We start from the raw sequence: 20,337 nt of genomic DNA on the forward strand, positions 1-20,337 counted from the left end.
AATGATCGCATTTCCATTGCTTAAGGACAGTTTTAGCGAAAATTATCATTTATAATAGTTCTTTAATATTTAAAAAGTACTTTACTCTGTATCCTTAGAACATAGTAAGCACTTAAAAAATGCTCGTGGATTTAAACAAGGCTAAAGCTCTGCTGAGACTTTGGGGACACTTTGCATTATAGCTCATTTGATTCTTCTAAAGACCCTGGGAAGCAGGTGTTAATATTATCTCTATCTCACAAATGAGAAGACTGAGGCTAAGCAAGGTCAAGTGACTTAAGTCATACAGTATTCTGAGGCAAAATCAGGTCTTCTGTCTACTACACCATATTACCTTGATGTGGGGATACTCAATATTGGAAGGCTGGTCCAAATAGGATAAATTATTTTAGCCATAACAATTCCCAGAAGCCATCTTCTAAAGAACAGAGGGCTTACAACCTGTATTTTTTTTTTTTTTTTTTTTTTTAGGAGTAGAGATACTTGTAATGACAAATTCTGGGCCTTGAATTGAGGTCCTGGCGCTCAACGTGGACGCATCAGGAATTATCAGGTTTTGAAAATATTTAATATTCAGAATTAAGATTCTGAAAGATCCGGTAGAAACGCCACTTAAGAGGGAAGACAGAGAAGCAATATGGACCCAGGTAACTTTGGGATCAGGCTCAAGGACACAGCTGAACATAATGCTTATATAAAGAGGTTAAAGAGCCAGATGGAAGATCTTTTAACAGAGATCGCCACTGAAGAACAGCAGGAAGCTTGTAATCAAGCTCCCAGAAGGCTATCCCCACACCCAGTAAATATATCTCGGAGAGGGAGCAACCTAGAGCTAATGCGATTGTATGACAGTAGAGAGTATAAAATGCCACAGCAAGAGTTGCTGGAATTGCAGGTTAAACTACAGATGGAGATAGAGAAAGAAGAAAAAGCTAGGTTACTACAGATAGAACAGGAAGAGTTCAAACCAGTGGCTGAAACTAAAGAAGGAAATAAACGAACCACATGGACTAAAGTTATAGAAATTCTTCTTAGCGTTTTGTTGGTTTACCTCCTGCATTGTTGTTTTAAGGAATCTATTGATTACTCTTCCATTGAGAAGTTTAGTTCTTTTTATGTGCAAAGCTCAGGTTGGATTTTAAATCAGCCTTTGGGGAATTTTCCAATTCTTCTTCCCTGTGCCTCACCTTCTTGGGCCAAGGGAGAAGAGGGAGGAGGAAAAGGAAGGGAGATAATACCATCAGCACTGCCCATTAATCCATTCAAAACTCTGGTGTCTTCATTTCAAAGGACTGGAGAGGGCTTTATGCCCCAAGGCAAAAAGGAATTGTGGGGTATTGACTATAATCAGAAAAGTTTTAAAAATACAGTTCAGTTAATTTCTAAGAAACCTTACAGGGATAAGACCTTGCAGTTAGAGAGAGTGGAGTTTTATCCTTGTAAAACTGCTAGGATCATCTTTGGAGAGTTGGAACTCCTCTTTTCTTACCTGGTGGATTTTCCACTTCCACAGGTGAGCTTGATTTCCCAACCCCCTACAGGTACTTATAAAACAGTGTTTATGTCTAGAATGGGTTGGAAAATTGCTGTTTTAATCACTAGAATAAATAGACAGTGTGTGATCTTTGACCCAGGAGGAAAAGTAATATCAGATTTATTGATTCACACTCCTGGAGTACAATTCGGTATCAGAAACTCAAACTTTGATTTTTAGGCAAAAGAATTCAGGGATATGGCCAAGTGTTCTTTTTTCATTAACTGTATGAGTGGATGTTTTAAGACCAATGGACACTATGGCCTCATTCCAATCTGGAGAAGCAGCTAGACATGTGATCAACCATTTTTCAATTGTAGAAATTTCACAAGCATTTAAGACAGTTTATGGATTGGCTTACAAATACTTTGCCTTTAGGTGTTTTTGCATTGAATTTGACTTTGCCCATTCCATTGGCATTTCTTATAATCCTATTAGTAAAGTCATTACTGCACCGACTATCCCCAAGATCTTCTCTTCTAAACAAGAGAAGGGAATTTTGGGATATGTGATTGCTTACAATTTTAAAATTTTGATTTTACATTTTTAAACACTTTTGATTTTACATCTTCAAAGTATTTTGATTTTACATTTTAAAGTTATTTTGGTTTTATATTTTTAATCTATTTCGGTTTTACACTTTTAAATTATTTTGGTTTTACATTTTTAAATTCTTTGTCTTTTACCTTAGCAATGCACTTCGGGCATACACAGAAAGTGCAGCTAAGTGACAGACTGACTAACTTTTGTCTGACTTTTGCTAATCTTTTTGACAACAACTTTGTTTCCACTGTGATGTGGAAAGGCCTGGATGGCATTTGGAAAGGCCCAAGTTGGGCCCCGGGGACATTCCTTCCTAGGTGCAGATCCAGCAGCAGAGTTCATCCCCACCAGAGACATTTGTAACCTGGGGATCCAAGAGAAGGACCAGACAACAGCCCAGAGGGACCAGCCAGATGTCCGCAGCCCTTCAGACGCTGATGGCAGCGATGCCCCTCCTGCCCGTGACACCAGAGACACCAGACACAGTTCCAGTGTTGCAGCTGAAATGGACTGTTTTGGATGATACGCAATATAAAGACTGTAAATGGACAATGGGCCTGCTTGCTTCTCCCGTGGCTACTTGCCCTATGGTGGCCTGGGAAGAGGCTTTGCCCTATGCTTTCTATTGAAGGACTATGCTTTTAAATTAGTGGGTGAAAAACCAACACACCCACCTGCTGTTGTTATTGAGACAATGTTATTGGACATGACTTTGCTTATGTGCACCTGAGAAACTAGAATTGTTCTAGAATTGTGAAAAGTGCATTAGAGAATTGTGATAAGCTAGAATTGTTCTAGAATTGTGAAAAGTGCAATTGAGAATTGTGATAAGCTAGAATTGTTCTAGGATTGTGACAAGTGCAATTGAGAATTGTGATAAGCTAGAATTGTTCTAGGATTGTGACAAGTGCAACAGAAAATTGTAAGAAACTAGAATTGGTCTAGAATTGTGATAAATGTAACTAGAATTGTGACAACCTACTTCACTGATATTTAATTGTTAACTAGAATTGTGATGTTTTACCTTGTTGACTTCCCACCTCAGTGTTGACATCCTACCTCATTGGCATCCAACCTCTTTGGCTTATTATCTCGAGTATGACTTTGATGAATGGGTTGAACACTTGGGCCACTGTTGAGCCTGGTTCTTATTGTCGTACTTCTGTTTACTGATCTGCTGCTTTGTACCTCCTTGGGCATAACACTCTGTCATCTCATGGATCAAGTGAACTATAGCTGGTGCTAAAAGTTTAGCTTGGTGAGATGTGCGGTTCCCGCAAAACAAGAGAAAGGGAATTGTAAGGGGCCTTTAAATGGGTGCCACAGTGCATCAGGAGATTGAGGCTCGGAAGTAATTTCTGTGGATATTAGGACTGCCCTCGGGCGGGATCCTGGCCATACTGAGATAGCTTCGTAATGGGTGACTCTCTCTCGCTGATTGGCTGTGTGTGTGACCTCACAGGCCCTATGTAAGCCCACTGCAGGCAGCAGGCGTCCTCTTTAACCTGGCCTTCTTCACCTTGGCTTCCTATCCTGGGTGGCCAAGCCAAGATGGGTAGCCAAAAGAGGTAAGGGCTTTGGTAGTGAACACATGGGTCTTCTGACCAGGTGTTCACTCGGGAACCAACAAGTCAGGGCATCAGTTAGGGCATTATGTGAGTAGGTATAATAAAGGCTTTTAAGATTACACGTGGCTGTTCTTGAGTGCGCTACCGGTTATTAAGCTATAGATTCAAGAGATTGTGGCCAGAGACCTTAGAAGGCCTCAGAGGAGGCGAGCCGGGTAGAGTTCACACTGCAAAGGACAGTGGTCAAAGGTACTCTGGTGGGTCTAGGACAGACTAGTAATTGTAACTGCCAGGAGAGCACGTTACAAGGTCCCAAATTAATTGAGTAAATTTAATGTTATAAAAAGTAAAAAGGCAACTCCATTTTATTTAAGAATCAACCTGGCACAGAGGAAATGACCTTGTAGAAGATCACATAGTAAGCACATGAGGAGAAATTTGAAGATGGGTCTTTCTGACTCCAAATGAGATGCCTTCTCTATATGCCATCCATCTTCTTGTTTTGGGCATGATCCATATATTGGATATTCTAAAGTTTATTATAAGTTTTAATAGTGTGAACAGCTTTAAGCTTAAAAAATGGCTGACATTTCAAACACTATATATTAAGTACTCAAAGTGATTGATGCTGTAAAACACGTATGGGGGTGGGTGTGTGTGTGTGAAATTTTTTATTTTGTTTTGTGTTGCTTTGCTTACAAGGAATTTCAGTGTTGTCATGTATTTTTATCGCCTATAAAGAAATCTTGAAAGGTTCATCTATTGTTTTACATGGTACTTACTGTGTTTTGTGCTTATAACCTGACAAGCCCACCTCCCAGTGACCTTTTCCCCTGAGAATTGTTTCTTATGGAAACACTGACTTTCACTGACCCCAGGCAGGGAGCTCCAGGCAGAGTACCTGATGAAAGAGAGCAACCTTCCAGAAACAGCTTGCCCAGCCCATTGCCGTCATCACATTATTGAATTAGTAATGTAACAGAAAAGATTTTGCAAACAAAGCTTGGCAAGAGGAGTTTCTTTAAAAAAAAAAAAAATCTATTAGTTTCATCTGAACCATTGGAACAAACTAGGAAGGCACAGGGTGAAACTTGGCAACTTTGGAGAAAGGCTGGAACTCAGAATTAGTATACTTGTCAAAGTTAAGAGACAAGCGATTGGATCACAATGAAATGAACATTCAAGGAAATACTTTTCTCTCTGGAATAGAGTTGGGATTTTATTGTTCATTCTTAAAAACTTTTAGTCAAATAGGCACAAAACCTGTTCCGAGGCTTACCATGGAAAAGGCAATGGATTTGAATTGTTCATATGTGTGATCATAATCAAATCATTTAACCTTCTCCGAGTGTTCCTGTTTTGTAAAATGAGTAGAGTGAATGGGGTAGTCTGAGTGTTTATCATTCTCACTACCTATATTGTCTTTTGGCTCTAAGAACCAATCACTGAAGTTCTTTTTGTCCTTTCCACAGGTCTGAGTGCATGTCTCCCTCGGGGGAGGTGTTTTTCAGCCATCTGCAATGAGGGCCACACCACGTAATCACATTGAATTTATGGTGGTGGATTTATAAAACTGATCAGCGGCTTCCAAGATCAACTCACCCTCTTACAATAATATTTGCACTTACCTACCCTTCAGAGTTGTTGGAAGCAAATGTCTTCATAAATTGCAAAGTTATTTTAAAAAACAAACTATAAAATGTTATATAATGTGGGTTATTTTTATTAGGTTCCTAAGACTATATTTCCATTCCCACAATAAATAATCTGAGAAATCTTAGCAGTTATTAGGCTGGCGGCACTATTTCTAATTTAATTTTTTTTTTTAAAGGGCAGCAGAAATAAGCTACAAACATTTGGGTATGAGTGGAAGATCAGATATAGAGACAGCCTATTAATGGACTGTGAGGTGTGAGGAACAGAGAGAAGGCTAGTATTGCTGTATTGCAGAATGTAAGAAAGGGAGAGATATTCAATGAGACTGGAAAGATCGGTTTGTGCCAGATAGCATACTTCTTCATTGACTAAACAGAGGAGTTTATATTTTATTCTAGAATGGGTAGGAACTTATCATTTATTGAGGACATGGGCAGCAGTATGGACTGGAACAGGGAAAGACTTAAAGCAAAGAGACCAAATTTTTGCAATAATGGAGGTGAGAGGTTATAAGGGCCTTAAATATGGTGGGAGCTGTGAAAGTGGAGAGAAAGGGCAGGATAAGAGATGTGAATGTCAAAATGCCAAGACCTGACAACTGATTAGGTATGTGAGGTCAAGGAGAGTGAGGAGACCAGGATAATTCCTCCTTAAAATTATATTAAGAATCAGTTGAGTATTGAGGATAGCATATAATTATGCTATCCTACATGGTTAAAGGACTTTTCTCATCCAGGATTTCTGTGAATCATTGAAATCACAGGTTCAGCCCCTTATTCTATTTTATTCTCATGAAATAAAACAGCTGATTAGCTTTCCATATGTATGTTAAATTTAGGGTAATATCATTAAACAAGTTATTGGAAAAAATCCAAGGAAATTGATTATTATACTGCATGTTTTCTATGAATAAACTATTATCTTACCATAAGAATGAAAAATGTCCTAATGTTATTCCTTCCTTTAATGTGTCAAGAACACAAAGCAAAGCAGATGGCTATCTAATTTTCAGAACCCTTAAAATAGAGATATTCTCATCTTCTTATTCTTCTGACTCTTTGGGTAATATCAAATATTTTAGAGAACATATAATCCAGCCCCCTCATTTTATAAATGAAGAAACTGAGGACCTAAAAAATAAATAGACCCGTCCAATGGCAAATGAGAGTAATTTGAAGAGAGAGGATTTGAGCTTAGGTCTTCTGACTTCAAATAAAGAGCTCATTCCATTATACCATTGTATCATTGTGTCCCTGTGTGGCTTTTATTTACTAGACTGTAAACTCCATGAAGGCAGGAACTATGTCTTATGCCTCCTCCAGTTTCTAGCACAGTGCTATATATAAAATACTCAATTATAGGTAAAAAATGAAATCAAAGTTTAGGGGAAGGAACAAATAATGTAAAGTTGGGCAGAGGACCAATTAGTATCCTTTGTTGGATAATGGTGAGTGTTGTTCTGAGTCCTCTTCTCTTCTTCTTCTATATTATTTCACTTGGTGATTTCAAAATCATGAATTCAATTATCTCTCTATGATACTGATTCACAGTATTCCATCTCCAGAACTAACCCCAGAATCACATCTCCAATTGCATATTGAACATCTTAAAATGAAAGTCTTGTAGACTTAAACTCTCCATGCTCCAAACTGAATTCTTTGGCTTTCTCTCCAAAATTCTCCTGCTGAAACCCCTACCCTTTTACTGTCTAGGTCATCATAACTCTCCCAGTGACTCAGGCTGCAAACCTAAGTGTCATCCTCCATTTCTTACTCTCTCACTACTCTGCCCTGCTATTCCTTCCCCCCACTCTCCATTTCAAATTCTCAAGGATTTACTTTTCTCTAACATCTCTTGTGTACATCTTCCTCTCTTCTCTATACCACCTTCATACAGGTTATCATCGCCACATGTCTGGACTATTATAACAGCCATCTGCTTGGTCTCCATGTCTCAAATCTCTCCCCCCTCCCGTCTATCTTCCTAAAGTTTAGATCCTAAATTAATCTTCCTAAAGTATAGATCTGATCATTCCATACATATATCACTCTTTCCCTCCATTCAATAAACTCCTATGGTTCCTTTTCCCTTCCAGTATCAAATATAAAATCTTCTATTTAGCATCCAAAGCTCTTCAAAACCTTACTCCTTTCTACCTTTCTAGTATTCTGACCCAGTTACACAGACCTCCTTGTTGTTTCTTAAATAAGAAATTCCACCTTTCAATTAGGAATATTTTCATTGGCTGTCCCTCATGTTTGGAATTCTCTCTGTTCTCATCTACATATCCTTCTTTATTTTCCCTGATTTCCTTCAAACCCCAGTTAACATCACATTTTCTACAATAAGCCTTTCTTTGATTCCCCCTTAATTTTAGTGCCTTCCCCTTGAGATCATCAATAATCTATAATATATCTTGTTTGTATCTTGGGCATTTAGCATAGTGCCTGACAAACTGTAAGAGTTCAGTTAAGTACTTATTGACTGAGTTATACAAGTAAGGGTTGAATAAATAAAATTTAATATAGAAAAATAATTTTTAAAAGTACAGAAAAGGACAAAATAAAACGATTTTGTTGCACCTTTGTTAAATTGCACACATACCCATACCTTTCTTTTTGAAAAATCATATACAATTCAAAATTTCCCATTTTTAAAAGTCTGTCAAACTGATAGCTTGATGGATTTCTCTTCTATAGAATCAACTAATTAATTTACTGCTGAATTGACCAATTCAGTTATATTTGGGTAACTCTTAGATATGATTGTTGAACTAGAGTCAAGTTGTAGAGAAAGGGGAAGAAAGGGCAAGTGTCACCTCAACTTTCCAAAAGAACAAGTTAATGGAGATGCTTGTCTATGTTTACTTGGTGTTTAACTTGATTCCTGGCAAAATTTTATAGTGTGTTATCAAAAAACTTGTTTGTGAGAACTTAGAAAAGAAAAATAATCATCACTACAGATGTTCCTCAAGAACAAGCCATAGTAGAGTAACATTGGTTTTCCACCAGAAAACTGGAAGATTGGGGGAATAATAGTGTAACTAAATATTGGCAAATCATTTGATAAAGCCTATTATAATCCTTGTAGATAATATAGAGAAATATGAGCTAGATGATAATACATTTAGATGAATTATTAACATTTTAAATATAGACTGAATGGAGTCAATAGTGGGTTACTGTCAATGTAGATGGCAATCTCTATTGGAGTCTGCTAATGATATGTCCTTAGTATATATTGTTTTTTTCAGTGATTGTACTGAGGACATATACATTTAGTTTATTTACCAAATTTTCAAGTAATAGAATACAAAGACTAACTAGCAATTATAATGTGTTTAAGGTTTGGAAAAATGCTTTACAAATATTATCTTTTACAAATGTTATTTCATTTGATCCTTACAACAACCCTGAGAAGTTTGGTACTATATCACATTTTTCAGGTAACAAAATTGAAGTTAAGTGAGGTTAAGTGTTTTGCCCATTGTCACATAGCTAGCAACTGTCTAAGTTAAGATTTGAATTCAAGTTTTCTTGACTCCTATCAAAATCTCAAAAGATTCAACTGTTGGGATGAATCTAATGAAATACAATTTAATATATTAAGTTGAATATTTGGGGTACTTACTAAGTACTAGATGGCATAAATGAGGCTTCATGTAAAAATCATTTGGAAAAATATTTGGTGGTAAATTCAATGTGTTAATAGTGTAATTATAGCTTCCCCAAAAGTTCATATAAGCATAGCCTGCACTAAGAGATACTCTGATCAGATAAGTCATCATTTTGTTCTGGGTGCCACATTCTAGAAAGGGAAAGACCAAATGAAGAATATCCAGAAGAAGGAAACAAAGTTAGTGAAGGTGTGGGAAAACATGTTGCTTGAAGGAACTATTCAGTTTAGTCTGGAGAAGAGAAGATTTAAGAAAGACATGAAATGAGAGATAAATAATACTTGTTTCATATTCTCCCATCCTTGAGAAGGCAAAAAGTAGGAGCAAAGAGTAGAAATTGAAATGAAGAAAAACTTAAGACTTTTACAAAGTGAAATGATCTGCCTTAGGAGGTCAAAAGTTGCCTCTTACTAAAGGTTTTCAAGCAAAAGCCAGATAAGCATTTGTTGGGGACGTTGCATAGGGACTCCCACTGAGGGACAGATGGCATGAGAGAACCTCTTCTCTTCCAATTTGAAGATTCTGTGAAGGTGAAACCAATTTAACTTTAGAATTCTTTCCCAGAAGACCTTCCCAGATACTACCAAATTCTTACACTAATTGCTTCCCTCCTTCTACCATCATTGCTCCAGACCATCTGACTATATCTGAATTCATAGTTTGTTTCATGTGATGAACTATTTTATCTCTTAAAGGTCTCTAATTCCGAGAGGAAAAAAAATCTTTTATTTGTTTGTTTGTGTCACAAGAATGGTTCAATACCAACCACAAATCCAAACATTCCCTAAGTCCATACTAAACCAAAATCTTTTGAAGTTGCATGCCACTGGAATGGGGAGTTAGGTGGTACACTAGATAGAAAGCCCATCCTGGAGTTAGGGATACTCTTATTGAATTCAAATCTGGTTTCAAACATTTACTGTGTGATCCTGGGCAAGTCACTTTACCTTTTAATTTCCTTATCTCTGAAATGAGCTGGAGAAGAAAAAAGTAAACCACTTTTATATCTTTGCCAAGAATGGAGACACAAAGAGTCTGACAGGACCAAAAAGCTACTGAACAACAGCCATCAAAAATGGAATTCCTCTTTACTGCATTTAGAGTGGATGAGAAGGAGGGGGAAGCCAAACTCAGTGATCTGAAAAATTTAAAGCACCTGCCAAAGATGTCTACTAATCTTCAGGAGTTACATGGGTACTGGGAAAATCAAGGTCATTTTGGAACATGGTGTGTTCATTCATTCAACACTAAACAAATATTTATTAAGCATACACTATATGCAAGATACTGTGCTAGGAAATAGTACAAAAATACATTTCATCATTGTTTTGGAGAGATCACTCAGTTTTTCCAAATGCACATATTACATACATATATATATATATATATATATATATATATATATATAAAATGAAGCTATAAATGAACACAAAACATAAAAAAGGCAGGTGACCATACAACTAGGTAGAAAAGCAGGTGGAAATGTCTCCATATACATAAGATTTAATGTAAGAACACTGGTTAGGCCTGGTACAAAACACACATACAGATGATGGCTCCTTCTCTTTTGCCCTAAGGGCATATGATGTACTATTTAGATTAGGATATCTAAAATTAGCAATAATGGGTTGGTGATGTTCTCATAATTTCTTTTGGTACTTCATTTTAGGCATATCATTTTAAAACCCTTTGGTCTGTAGATCCTGCATTTTAAAATACTGGTATTTTCTCTTTAATGGCTTTAAGATCCACATAATACAAGATGCCTTCAAAGAAAGGGAAAGTATCATTATGATATACAGGATTATAATTTATATGTGACATTGGTATTTACAGAATCAAATGCTATTTGAAAATGAGGCTGCAAAACATCTTCTGAAATGAATGAACCAATTTCTCTTACAAAGTGCTCTTCTTTACAGGAAATTGAGGAAAAAAGGCTTTCATTTTCTCTCATTTGCGCTGACCTAGCCTAGATTGCCTACTGTGTGACTTACATCTCCAGCGCCTCCCAAAATGAAACATCTGGGACCAGCATCATGAATTAATAATGCAGTGAATAACATAATCCAGCCTGACATGGTTCAGGAGCCATACCTTTAACAAATCAAACAGTAGGGGAAAAAAATAAAAGAACAAAAAGATCCATTTAACAAAGGCTCATTTTTTTTTTTAATCACATGAAGAATCAGGCTGTAAACATCGTTTTTTAAATAATTTTGCTACCTATAAATGCAGAACCTATATCCAAAAGCTTTCTTAGAATTCATATATGTGCTTCAGGAAAATGAATGTTTTCCATATACTTTATCTTTCACTTATAAACTGCCCCCCTCATTCACGTTGAATTTATAAATCTAAAATAAGGAAAAAAATATCTCACTTACTCGGAGTGCTCTGTAATGATATCCAGCCTTGCCAGGGTACAGAGAGGGACTGAGGTTGACAGAGATATTGGAATCTAACCAGTTGGCATTGGAATCTTTGATCAGCATAAACACAGGATTGCAGCATCACATATCAAGTCATCTATGCTTTTCCTGGGTTGATTTTTAGCTGTTTAATTCCCCCCTCTCTTTCCTATGACCATGTATTATCCTTTTAAAATTTTTGGTTAGAAGAGTTAGTAGGACAAGTAAATAAGCCCTGGAGTTGAAGTTAGAGGATCTATCTGAATTCTGGTTCTGCCACTTACCACCTCCGAAACTAGGCAAATCATTTTAGCTACTCTTGACTGCAGTTACCTTATCTGCAAGATGATGGGAGGTAGACTAGAAGCCTTTTGAGGTCTCTTCCAGCCCTAAACCTATAGAATTAATAATCATTTAGAGAAAATATGATCCCCATCTTCATTAGGTTTCTAGCCTTAAGGAACTATTTGGAAAAATAGGGGGGGTGTCTTTCCCCCCTTTCACCCATTGTATATGAGGTATTTTTTTTTCATTTTTTTCTGAAACCTTGAGTTTTGTTTCCCAGAAGCCTTGAATAGATGCTGGACCCGAGGACAATAAAATAGAAGCTACTACTGTATATTGAGTTTCCCCACTCATCTAGTATCCTGCTGAACCTCAAAGAAGGAGAGATGATAGAAAAGTTAGGACAGTGATAACTGTGTGATACCAATGTCACACAAATCTGGCAGAGGCTCCAGGTGCCCAGAAAGAACAACAGAAATGGATCAGGAAGCAGGAAACCAAGTTTGGGTAGATAGGAGATGACTAAGTTCACAATCTTATACAAGCAATAACTTTCTTGTGACTTAATTTCCTCATTTGTAAAATTATTTCATTGCTATAATTTCTCTGAACTATCTACCATATGAAATGCCACATGTGAAAATACTTTGAAAAATTTTAAATGACATGGAAGATTTTTAATCTCTTCTGAGACTTAACAGTAGTTGCTGAGTCCACACAGGTCACACAAGCATTCCTTTATTGTTGAATTAAACTCGGAATTCATAGCCACACTCCGATAAAGAATTATCTCTATCTTTTGCCTTTGCTGCACTCATTGATACACAAATCAAGTCTTGAAAGGGACCCTAAAGGTTATATAGTCCAAAGTAACAGATTAAGAAATTAATCCCAAGGAGAATGATGAGGATAATAACTAGCATTTATGTAGTACTCTTCACATTTACTACTTTATATAATCCTCGTAACAACTCTGTTAGCTAAACCATTTCCCTTATTTTATAAATTAAGAAACTGAGGCTGAGACAGGTTAGATGCCTTGCTCAGGGTCACATGCTAGGAAGTAGCTGAGGTAGAATTCAAACGCAAGCCTGCTTGGTTCTAAGAATATTTCTCTATCTACTAGGGATTTACTCCTAGGTCACAAATAACAATATCAGATGTAGGATTTAAACATAGTTGCTCTAACTCCTGAGACAGATTTCTTTTCCCTATACTATGTTATCTTCCTTATCAAATACTCAATCTCAATCTTTTATTTCTTGAACTCTAGTTTCTATTTCTACCAGCATCTGCTCTTTCAAAGGTCACCAATGATGTCTAATCCTAAAACTTTTTCTTGTCCTTCTCCTCAATCCCTTTGCAATCCTGGATATTGCTGACACTGCATTCCTCCTGCCTTCTCCTCCAACTTTTCTGTCCACTCCATCACTGGAGCCTCTTCTTTACCGCATCTTGTAATTGTAGGTATTACTCCAGGATTCTTTCTTTTTTTTTTTGACTCCTTTTCTCCATACTTTTCTTCTTGCCAATTTAATTCTAAAAGCAAGAGCAGATTTAGCAAAAACAACTTCCACTAAAATCAGGAAACTGAGATGAGATCTAAATTCTGCTCTCATTATTTCTGCTCATTTATATTTCTGAGTACTCTTTATACTTCAATGACATTATTTTGAAGTATATATATATATGTATATATATACACACATATATGTACATATATATACAAACACATGTACACATATATTCAACTGTGCATAGACATATACATATCTTTACATATACACAAATATATGTACATACATGTATATATAGACACATATGTGTATGGTATCCCTAAATCTTTTTGTGCTCTTTGAATATCTATGCTACACAAAAGTATGCTATTTTTTGAAAATAGAAAGTTATTGTGAGAGAAATAATTATTTCTCTCATATTCAATATCTAATTATTTAATTATTTAATAGGACCAGGATTTTTCCCCTTTTGTACTTCCTCATACAAAAATCAACCAAAAATCTTGGACAGGATTTACCCAGGGAGGGAAGCTAATCAAAGAAGGTGAAGAAGTTTAGATAAATTGGTGGATTCCTGCTCACTGTGTTTAATTAGATAGGTCTGGGAAAATGTAGATTCTCTCTTTTTTTAGATGATTTAGAAGTAAATGACATGATCAAAGTCACATCCCTTATGCCCTCATTAAAATAAGTCCACCTCTCAATATAATCATTCTCTCTTATTAACCAATCAAAATTGATTGCCACTCTCAGGAACACCCATTCTTGCAAGGACATAGTAAGGGATCTTTAGCACTTGAGAGAGTCATTGACCCATTTTATTAGTAATATGTTAGCATTATTAATAAAATACTTACTACATAGAAACCATATCTCTTAAACTTTTTAAATGTCACAATAATAATATGAACAATGAAAAAGACCTATTAGAAATTTACTCTTAAGTTTCTGTACAGTTACCATTCAGAACATTATCATCACTTTTGTTATAGTTATCACGAGATTTTTTGATAAGCAGAATCTGGACCTGTTTCCTCTAACATTCTTCACTCCTTCAGGAATGCCCCAGAGTTACCCTGTTAAATGCATTAAAAGTAAAGAGCTGATTTTTAGAGTTAAAAGCTATGGTCTTGAAAGTCTACCTTGTCAAAGAACCCCAGAATTTTTTTTATTAGTAAATGTCAATAGAAGAAACTTTAGTCTAGTAAGTAGTCTAACTCATTTATTTTACAAATGAGGAAAACAAAGGCAGTTTAGGTATTGGGAAACACCAGGGGCTTGAATCCTGGCTTTATGCTTTTAATCCATGTGACTTTGAGAAAATTTTCACAGGCTCATGGATTTAAAGAGGGCTTCGAGAAGATCTAATTCAGTTCCAACTGATCCATGATGGACAGAATCAGCTACACCCAGAGAAGGATCACTGGGAAATGAGTGTAAACTGTTTGCATTTTTGTTTTTCTTCCCAGGTTATTTTTACCTTCTGAATCCAATTCTTCCTGTGCAACAAGAAATTTGGTTCTGCACATATATATTGTATCTAGGATATACTATAACATATTCAACATGTATAAGACTGACTGCCATCTAGGGGAAGGGGTAGAGGGAAGGAAGAGAAAATTTGGAATAGATGTGAGTGCAAGGGATAAAGTTGTAAAAATTTACCTATGCATATGTCCTGTCAAAAAAAAGTTATAATTATAAAAACAAAACAAACAAAAACAAAAACAACCAAAAAAAAAAAAACCCTTCTAACACACACACACTCACAAACACAGAAAAATAGAAAGTTTATAGGAATGTGATATATCATATGATGTCTCAGCAGCTGGGACTTCTAAAGTTAGGCATTAAGATAATATTTTTTTGCACAATGTAGAAGAAAATTGGTTATTGTCTTCTTGCTTTTCAGATAACCTACAAACCTACAAAAGACATTGAAATATTAATAGCCTAAGTCTTGAAGAGGAATCATTATGCAAATTGTATGGACTCTAGAAGGAAAAGACTTAAAATAGGATATTTAAGAACTTAAAGAATTTGTATTTCATTTTAGTCTAAGTACAGTACAACATATAATTTATGTATGGCATTAATTAATTTCACTTCTGAAATCTTGCTCAAAACAGATGTCATTAATCACACATCTTAAATTCCATTAAACTTGTGCTAAATCAAAAATAAATAAATAAATAAAGAGGGCTTGGATTTGAGTCCTATCTCTGCTACTTTCTCCTACCTAGGGGACTTGGATAAGTCACCATAGCATGATAATTCTGTAAATGGAGAGGAAGACACATCACTGGGCCTCAATTTCCTTATCTCTAAAATGAACAGATTGGATTGCATGAACTGTATATCAGTCAATAAGCAATAAACATTTATTAAATGCCTACTATGTACTAGGCACTATGCTAAGCTCCATAATGCTTCTTTCAGTCTAAATCCTATGATGCCTAAGGAATAGAGAGGCATAGAAAATGAAGAGAAATATAATGATTTATAGGTAGCTAGGTGGTACAGTAAATAGATTGCAATGGCCTGAAGTCAGGAATACTCATCTTCTTGAGTTCAAATCTGGTCTCAGATATTTACTAGCTGTGTGACCCTGGACAAGTCACTTAATCCCATTTTCCTTAGTTTCCTCTTTTGTAAAATGAGCTGGAGAACGAAATGGCAAATCGCTATAGTATCTCTGCCAAGAAAATCTCAAATGTTATCAAGAAGAATGACTGAAAATGACCGAACAATAAAAATATTGATTTGCCCCAAGTCATGCAACTGGTTAGTGACAGAAACTTGACTAGAATGGGGCCTTCTGATTCCTTATCCAGGACTTCTCTACTATACCATGGACTGAAGAAAAGGGAGTAGGCTGGAGCAGATCACACTTCTTACTCTCTTATACCTTCTAATGCAGTTGTTTCCTATATACTTTCCCCAAAAGATCACATCCCAGCATTCAAAATAATTAAGAACAAACTATAGAAACTATAGATCTAGAGCTCATCTAGTCTAGCCCCCTTATTTTATGCAAAAATTAGATGAGAAAAAAAATGAGATGTAAGAAGGCTAAATAATAATTATATATTACTCGATTAAGCCCTCATGGACTCTATTGGACTCCTATTGATCATTGTGTTGTCATTTTTTTAGTTTATTCCACCCTAAATTTCTTCAGAAACAAAGGAAGGGGCACTCAAAAGAAGGTAAAGAGAGAAGGAAATGCTCCTTCCTCCTACCAGGGTTGACAACAGCTCAGACTTAGCACTAAGAATTAGTTATAAAGACCCCTCAGGAAAGGATTCCCACTGGTTAATCACAAGCAGGCCCCAAATTCAGATCTTCTACAGGGTCATAATATGAGTTTATTATATCTTAACTATTTGCAACATCTCTGCTCCTCTAGCTTCCTATCCCACCATCTAAATGGGAGAACTGGGCATATAAAACTATTACTTTCAGGAAGCAGCTGAGCAAACATACTAAACGCTGAAGAAAATAACATATCTTTGCAGTATTAGAAAGGCGCTCCTTTTGATCCCTGCTGTGTGACCTATTCAGCTTGGAGTAAAGAGAGTCTAGGGAAAGTAGCCAAGAGGCTTGGGATAGAGAAGAGAAAACCCTCAGATTCTAGACTGTCTGCTCTTAACATTTCTTTTCTTCAGGTGCAACCTGAAAATCTCAGCTTACCTTCCTTTGTTGAAGGAAGTGGTTAATTATTTACCTTTCTCACCATTTGGCCCAAATTCTTTTCTTATCAACTGCACACACTGAGGGAAACTAGTTTCCCTTGGAGGGGTCAATAACCATCTTAAATGATGTTGCCTGACTGGGAACTGGATATGTTTTACACTTATATATATATATATATTTTTAATTTTTTTTTTTTAATTTTTCCTCCCCTTGTCTGCCACATCTTCTGAGAAATTCTGTGGCTTTTTGGTTCACAACAGAAGAGCCTCTGAGACCATCTCTCTTCTCCTTCTAGGCTTCTTGAGTTAATTTATGCTGAGCTGAGATTTAGTTTGTGAATCTTTCTTCAGATTAAAACCTTTTCAAATGTCCTACATGATTCAGCTTCCCTACTTTTGTTATTTAAGAGACCCTTTTATTTTCCATGATTTTTGCTGCCAATTTGATTTCTTTGTTATGAAAATAGTTGTTAGTTTCTTCTATAATGTACCTGACATGGTGATCATTGAGTTCTGGCAAAATATAATAGTTTAAAAAGGTCTTTTTTTGGAAAAAGTGAGCTCATGTGATTCCTTTTTATTCCCTCCAAATACCCTATAACAGAGATACTACTACTACTACAAATATCAGTTAGTTCATAGCTCTCTAAAGAGGTAGGAGAGAGAGAGAGAGAGAGAGAGAGAGAGAGAGAGAGAGAGAGAGAGAGAGAGAAGAAGGAGAAGAAGAAGAAGAAGAAAGAAGAAGAAGAAGATGAAGAAGAAGACGAAGAAGAAGAAGAAGAAGAAGAAAAAGAAGAAGAAGAAGAAGAAGAAGAAGAAGAAAAGAGGAGAGGGAGAGAGGGAGAAGGGAGAATGTCAGAGTTAATTGGAATTGAAGCCAGAAAGATCTTAATTCAAGTCCTCCCTCTGATATATGCTGGCAATATGACTGAGTAAATCCCTTAATCTTGCTGTACTATAGGCACATCTCTAAATTCCAGAGATCTGCATTGAAGGAGAGTATTTCTTCATGAAGGAATTCATAATCCTAATGAAACTACAAGTTCAGTCCTTGTCCCTAATCCATATTGTTTTAATACTCTTCCGGTCTAATCCAATCTTAAGGCTATATGAAAAGTTGCATAGTATCCCAAATAGGAGCCTATTTACTTTGTTCTGATCAGTGGGAAACATTTTGTTCTGTTTCAGATTATTATATTTTAGGCATAACTGAAAAATTAGATATCTAGTTTTTTTAGCCTGGAGAACAGATGGAGCCTGGAGATGACCTAGGGGGGGACATGACAGTTATCTTTGAGTTTTGAAGAACTGAGATTTGTTCTCATTGGTGATCGAACTGAACTCATTGGTGATAGAGAACTGAACTAGGAACAATGGGTAGAAGTGGAGGAGAGGCAGGTTTTAGGTTAACTGTAGACTTTTTCCTATTTAAGCTGACTGAAAGTGGGATGGAATATCTGATGGCAACAGGGAGGGAATTTGTGGCTTCTATACTATCACCTGATATGTTTAGCTGAGACTGGATGAATGACCATTTGTTGGGGATGCTGTTTGGATATGTTCAAAATGGAAAATAAAGTCTCTTTTAGCTCTGAGAATTTGGGATTCTATCATCTAGAGGAGGGATCTGCATAGTTAGAAATGGATATAAAACTATTTTGTCTCTCTCCCCTGCATAGAAACATATTTCTTTTCTTGCTTGAATCATTATCTGGTAATAAAGGAAGTGAATAAGAAAAACTAGGCAATCTTTCAGGCCACTTAGGGCATTCAAATCATCACTACATTAGAATTTTAAAGTGAAGAGAGCCCTCAGATCTCCCTGGCCAATCCTTGATTTTTCAGGTAAAGATCCGGCAATTAAATAACTTGCCAAGGTCATGCAGAGGCAAGATTAGAATCTGTTTCCTGAATCATAGTCCAGTGCTCTTTTCAACATTTTAAAGTCAGAAAGAATTTAGCTCAACCTTATTTTCACCATTTATAAAATGAATAACAATATATTGAACTATCCGTCTGGCAAAGTTGTGAGGGAAGTGCTTTATAAAATATAAAGCAATATATAAATGAGTTGCTGTTGTCAGTATTATTTATCATAATCATCATCATCATCTTAATAAAGTATGAAAAGAACTTCCATATAGCAAAATCTTGAAGCTTTTCTTCAGTGTCTTTCATACTCATAAAATGAGATGATTGGAGTAAATGATCTCTAATGAATCATTCTTGTTCTAAATTTATGAACCTCTTTCTTGCTCTTTTTCAGTATTATTTTCTTTCTCTTCATTAACTTGTTTTAACAAACTTATTATGCTGCCTACCTGAAAAAATTTAATTCACATTAAGATGGTGGTGACTCATGGGTTAATCTTCATTCTATGGGTATCATATTTCAAAAGATCACTCTAGAAGGATCCAAGGAATTTTATATAAATGACACTTGAGTGAAAAGATCTCCTTGGGGGGTGAGCAAAACTTTCTGGTGTCACTCAAATCACAAGAAAGAAGTGACCAACTACTCATATTTAAGGAAAGCTCTGTATTTGACTTAGGCGGACTTTTGGAAATTTTACACGATATATTCTATTAAGACTGTAAACTTATTGTATTAAGAATATAAGCCCAAGTTATTGGAAATGGATGATTTCACTTCCTTTAGTAATACTAGGGTTTATTTAGTCTCAGACTAAAGTGACCTTCATTTGATATGGTACTCACTTTATTATGTAACAGGCTTTCTGGTAAGTTCAGTGAGATTTGCAAATTAACTCTTATAGGAGAGGAATTTTTCTATGGTAGAGTAGTAGAGTGAATATTGAACTTGGAGACCAGAAATCTAGATCCAAATTCTGTACTTTGATACTACCTAGCCATAGGATCCTGGGAAGTCAGTTACTTTCTCTGAATCATGGATGCCTCTTCTGTCAAATGGGGTTATTAATACTTGCAGCACCTACTTCAGAGAATGGCAATGAGGAGAACATTTTGTTGATCTTAAAATGTTTCTTAATTATCTTATTAAGCATCAAAAAATCTAAGAAAAGATAGCTTAAATATAACCATTATCTTAAAACCTCATAAATGTCATCACTTATATAAATAAATAATAACATTAATTGTAATAAGGAGAAATATTTCTAAACAACACAGTATTTTCTACACTACATCTGACTGGGTCAATTCAAATCACATAATATTCACATCCTGTCTTATAACCTGGGCCTTGAGCAAAGCAAGGGCAACAGAGCGTTTGATAGAGATGCATCAGATCAATTATAGGTCAGCTGATATGGATTCAAGCATTAAGCTTTTTAAAAGATGAAATACTAGAATTTACTTTTCTTTTTTCACAATCTTATTTCTCATGGTCATCGCAGGGACAGAGCAGAATGAGAATGATGTTGGGTTATCTCACTAGTGAGTTTCTTCCTGAAGGTTCACTAAAGTCCATT

General features: G+C 35.9%; 2 protein-coding genes across 9 annotated transcripts in view; one reads left to right on the forward strand and one right to left on the reverse strand.

Moving 5' to 3' along the window:
- Positions 1-20,337, reverse strand: part of SORBS2 (sorbin and SH3 domain containing 2) — a 451,850-nt gene that overhangs the window by 272,406 nt on the left and 159,107 nt on the right. The gene's annotated exons all lie outside the window — the stretch shown is intronic.
- LOC141547648 (uncharacterized) overlaps positions 1-20,337 on the forward strand; it is a 181,195-nt gene that overhangs the window by 11,838 nt on the left and 149,020 nt on the right. For 3 of the 8 annotated variants that reach the window (XR_012483573.1, XR_012483569.1, XR_012483570.1), the window contains one exon: positions 5,118-5,181. Coding sequence is in view for 2 of the 8 variants with exons in the window: in XM_074276106.1 (XP_074132207.1) it covers positions 638-1,714 (1,077 nt within the window). In the remaining 6 variants the exon portion in view is untranslated. Of the gene's footprint in view, positions 1-471; positions 5,182-10,899; positions 11,541-20,337 lie in introns of those variants that run through there. The other 5 variants (XM_074276106.1, XM_074276105.1, XR_012483572.1 and 2 more) reach the window with 4 other exon arrangements.

The sequence above is a fragment of the Sminthopsis crassicaudata genome, chromosome 6 (genome assembly GCF_048593235.1).
Source record: "Sminthopsis crassicaudata isolate SCR6 chromosome 6, ASM4859323v1, whole genome shotgun sequence".
In the NCBI taxonomy this organism is placed as follows: domain Eukaryota; kingdom Metazoa; phylum Chordata; class Mammalia; order Dasyuromorphia; family Dasyuridae; genus Sminthopsis; species Sminthopsis crassicaudata.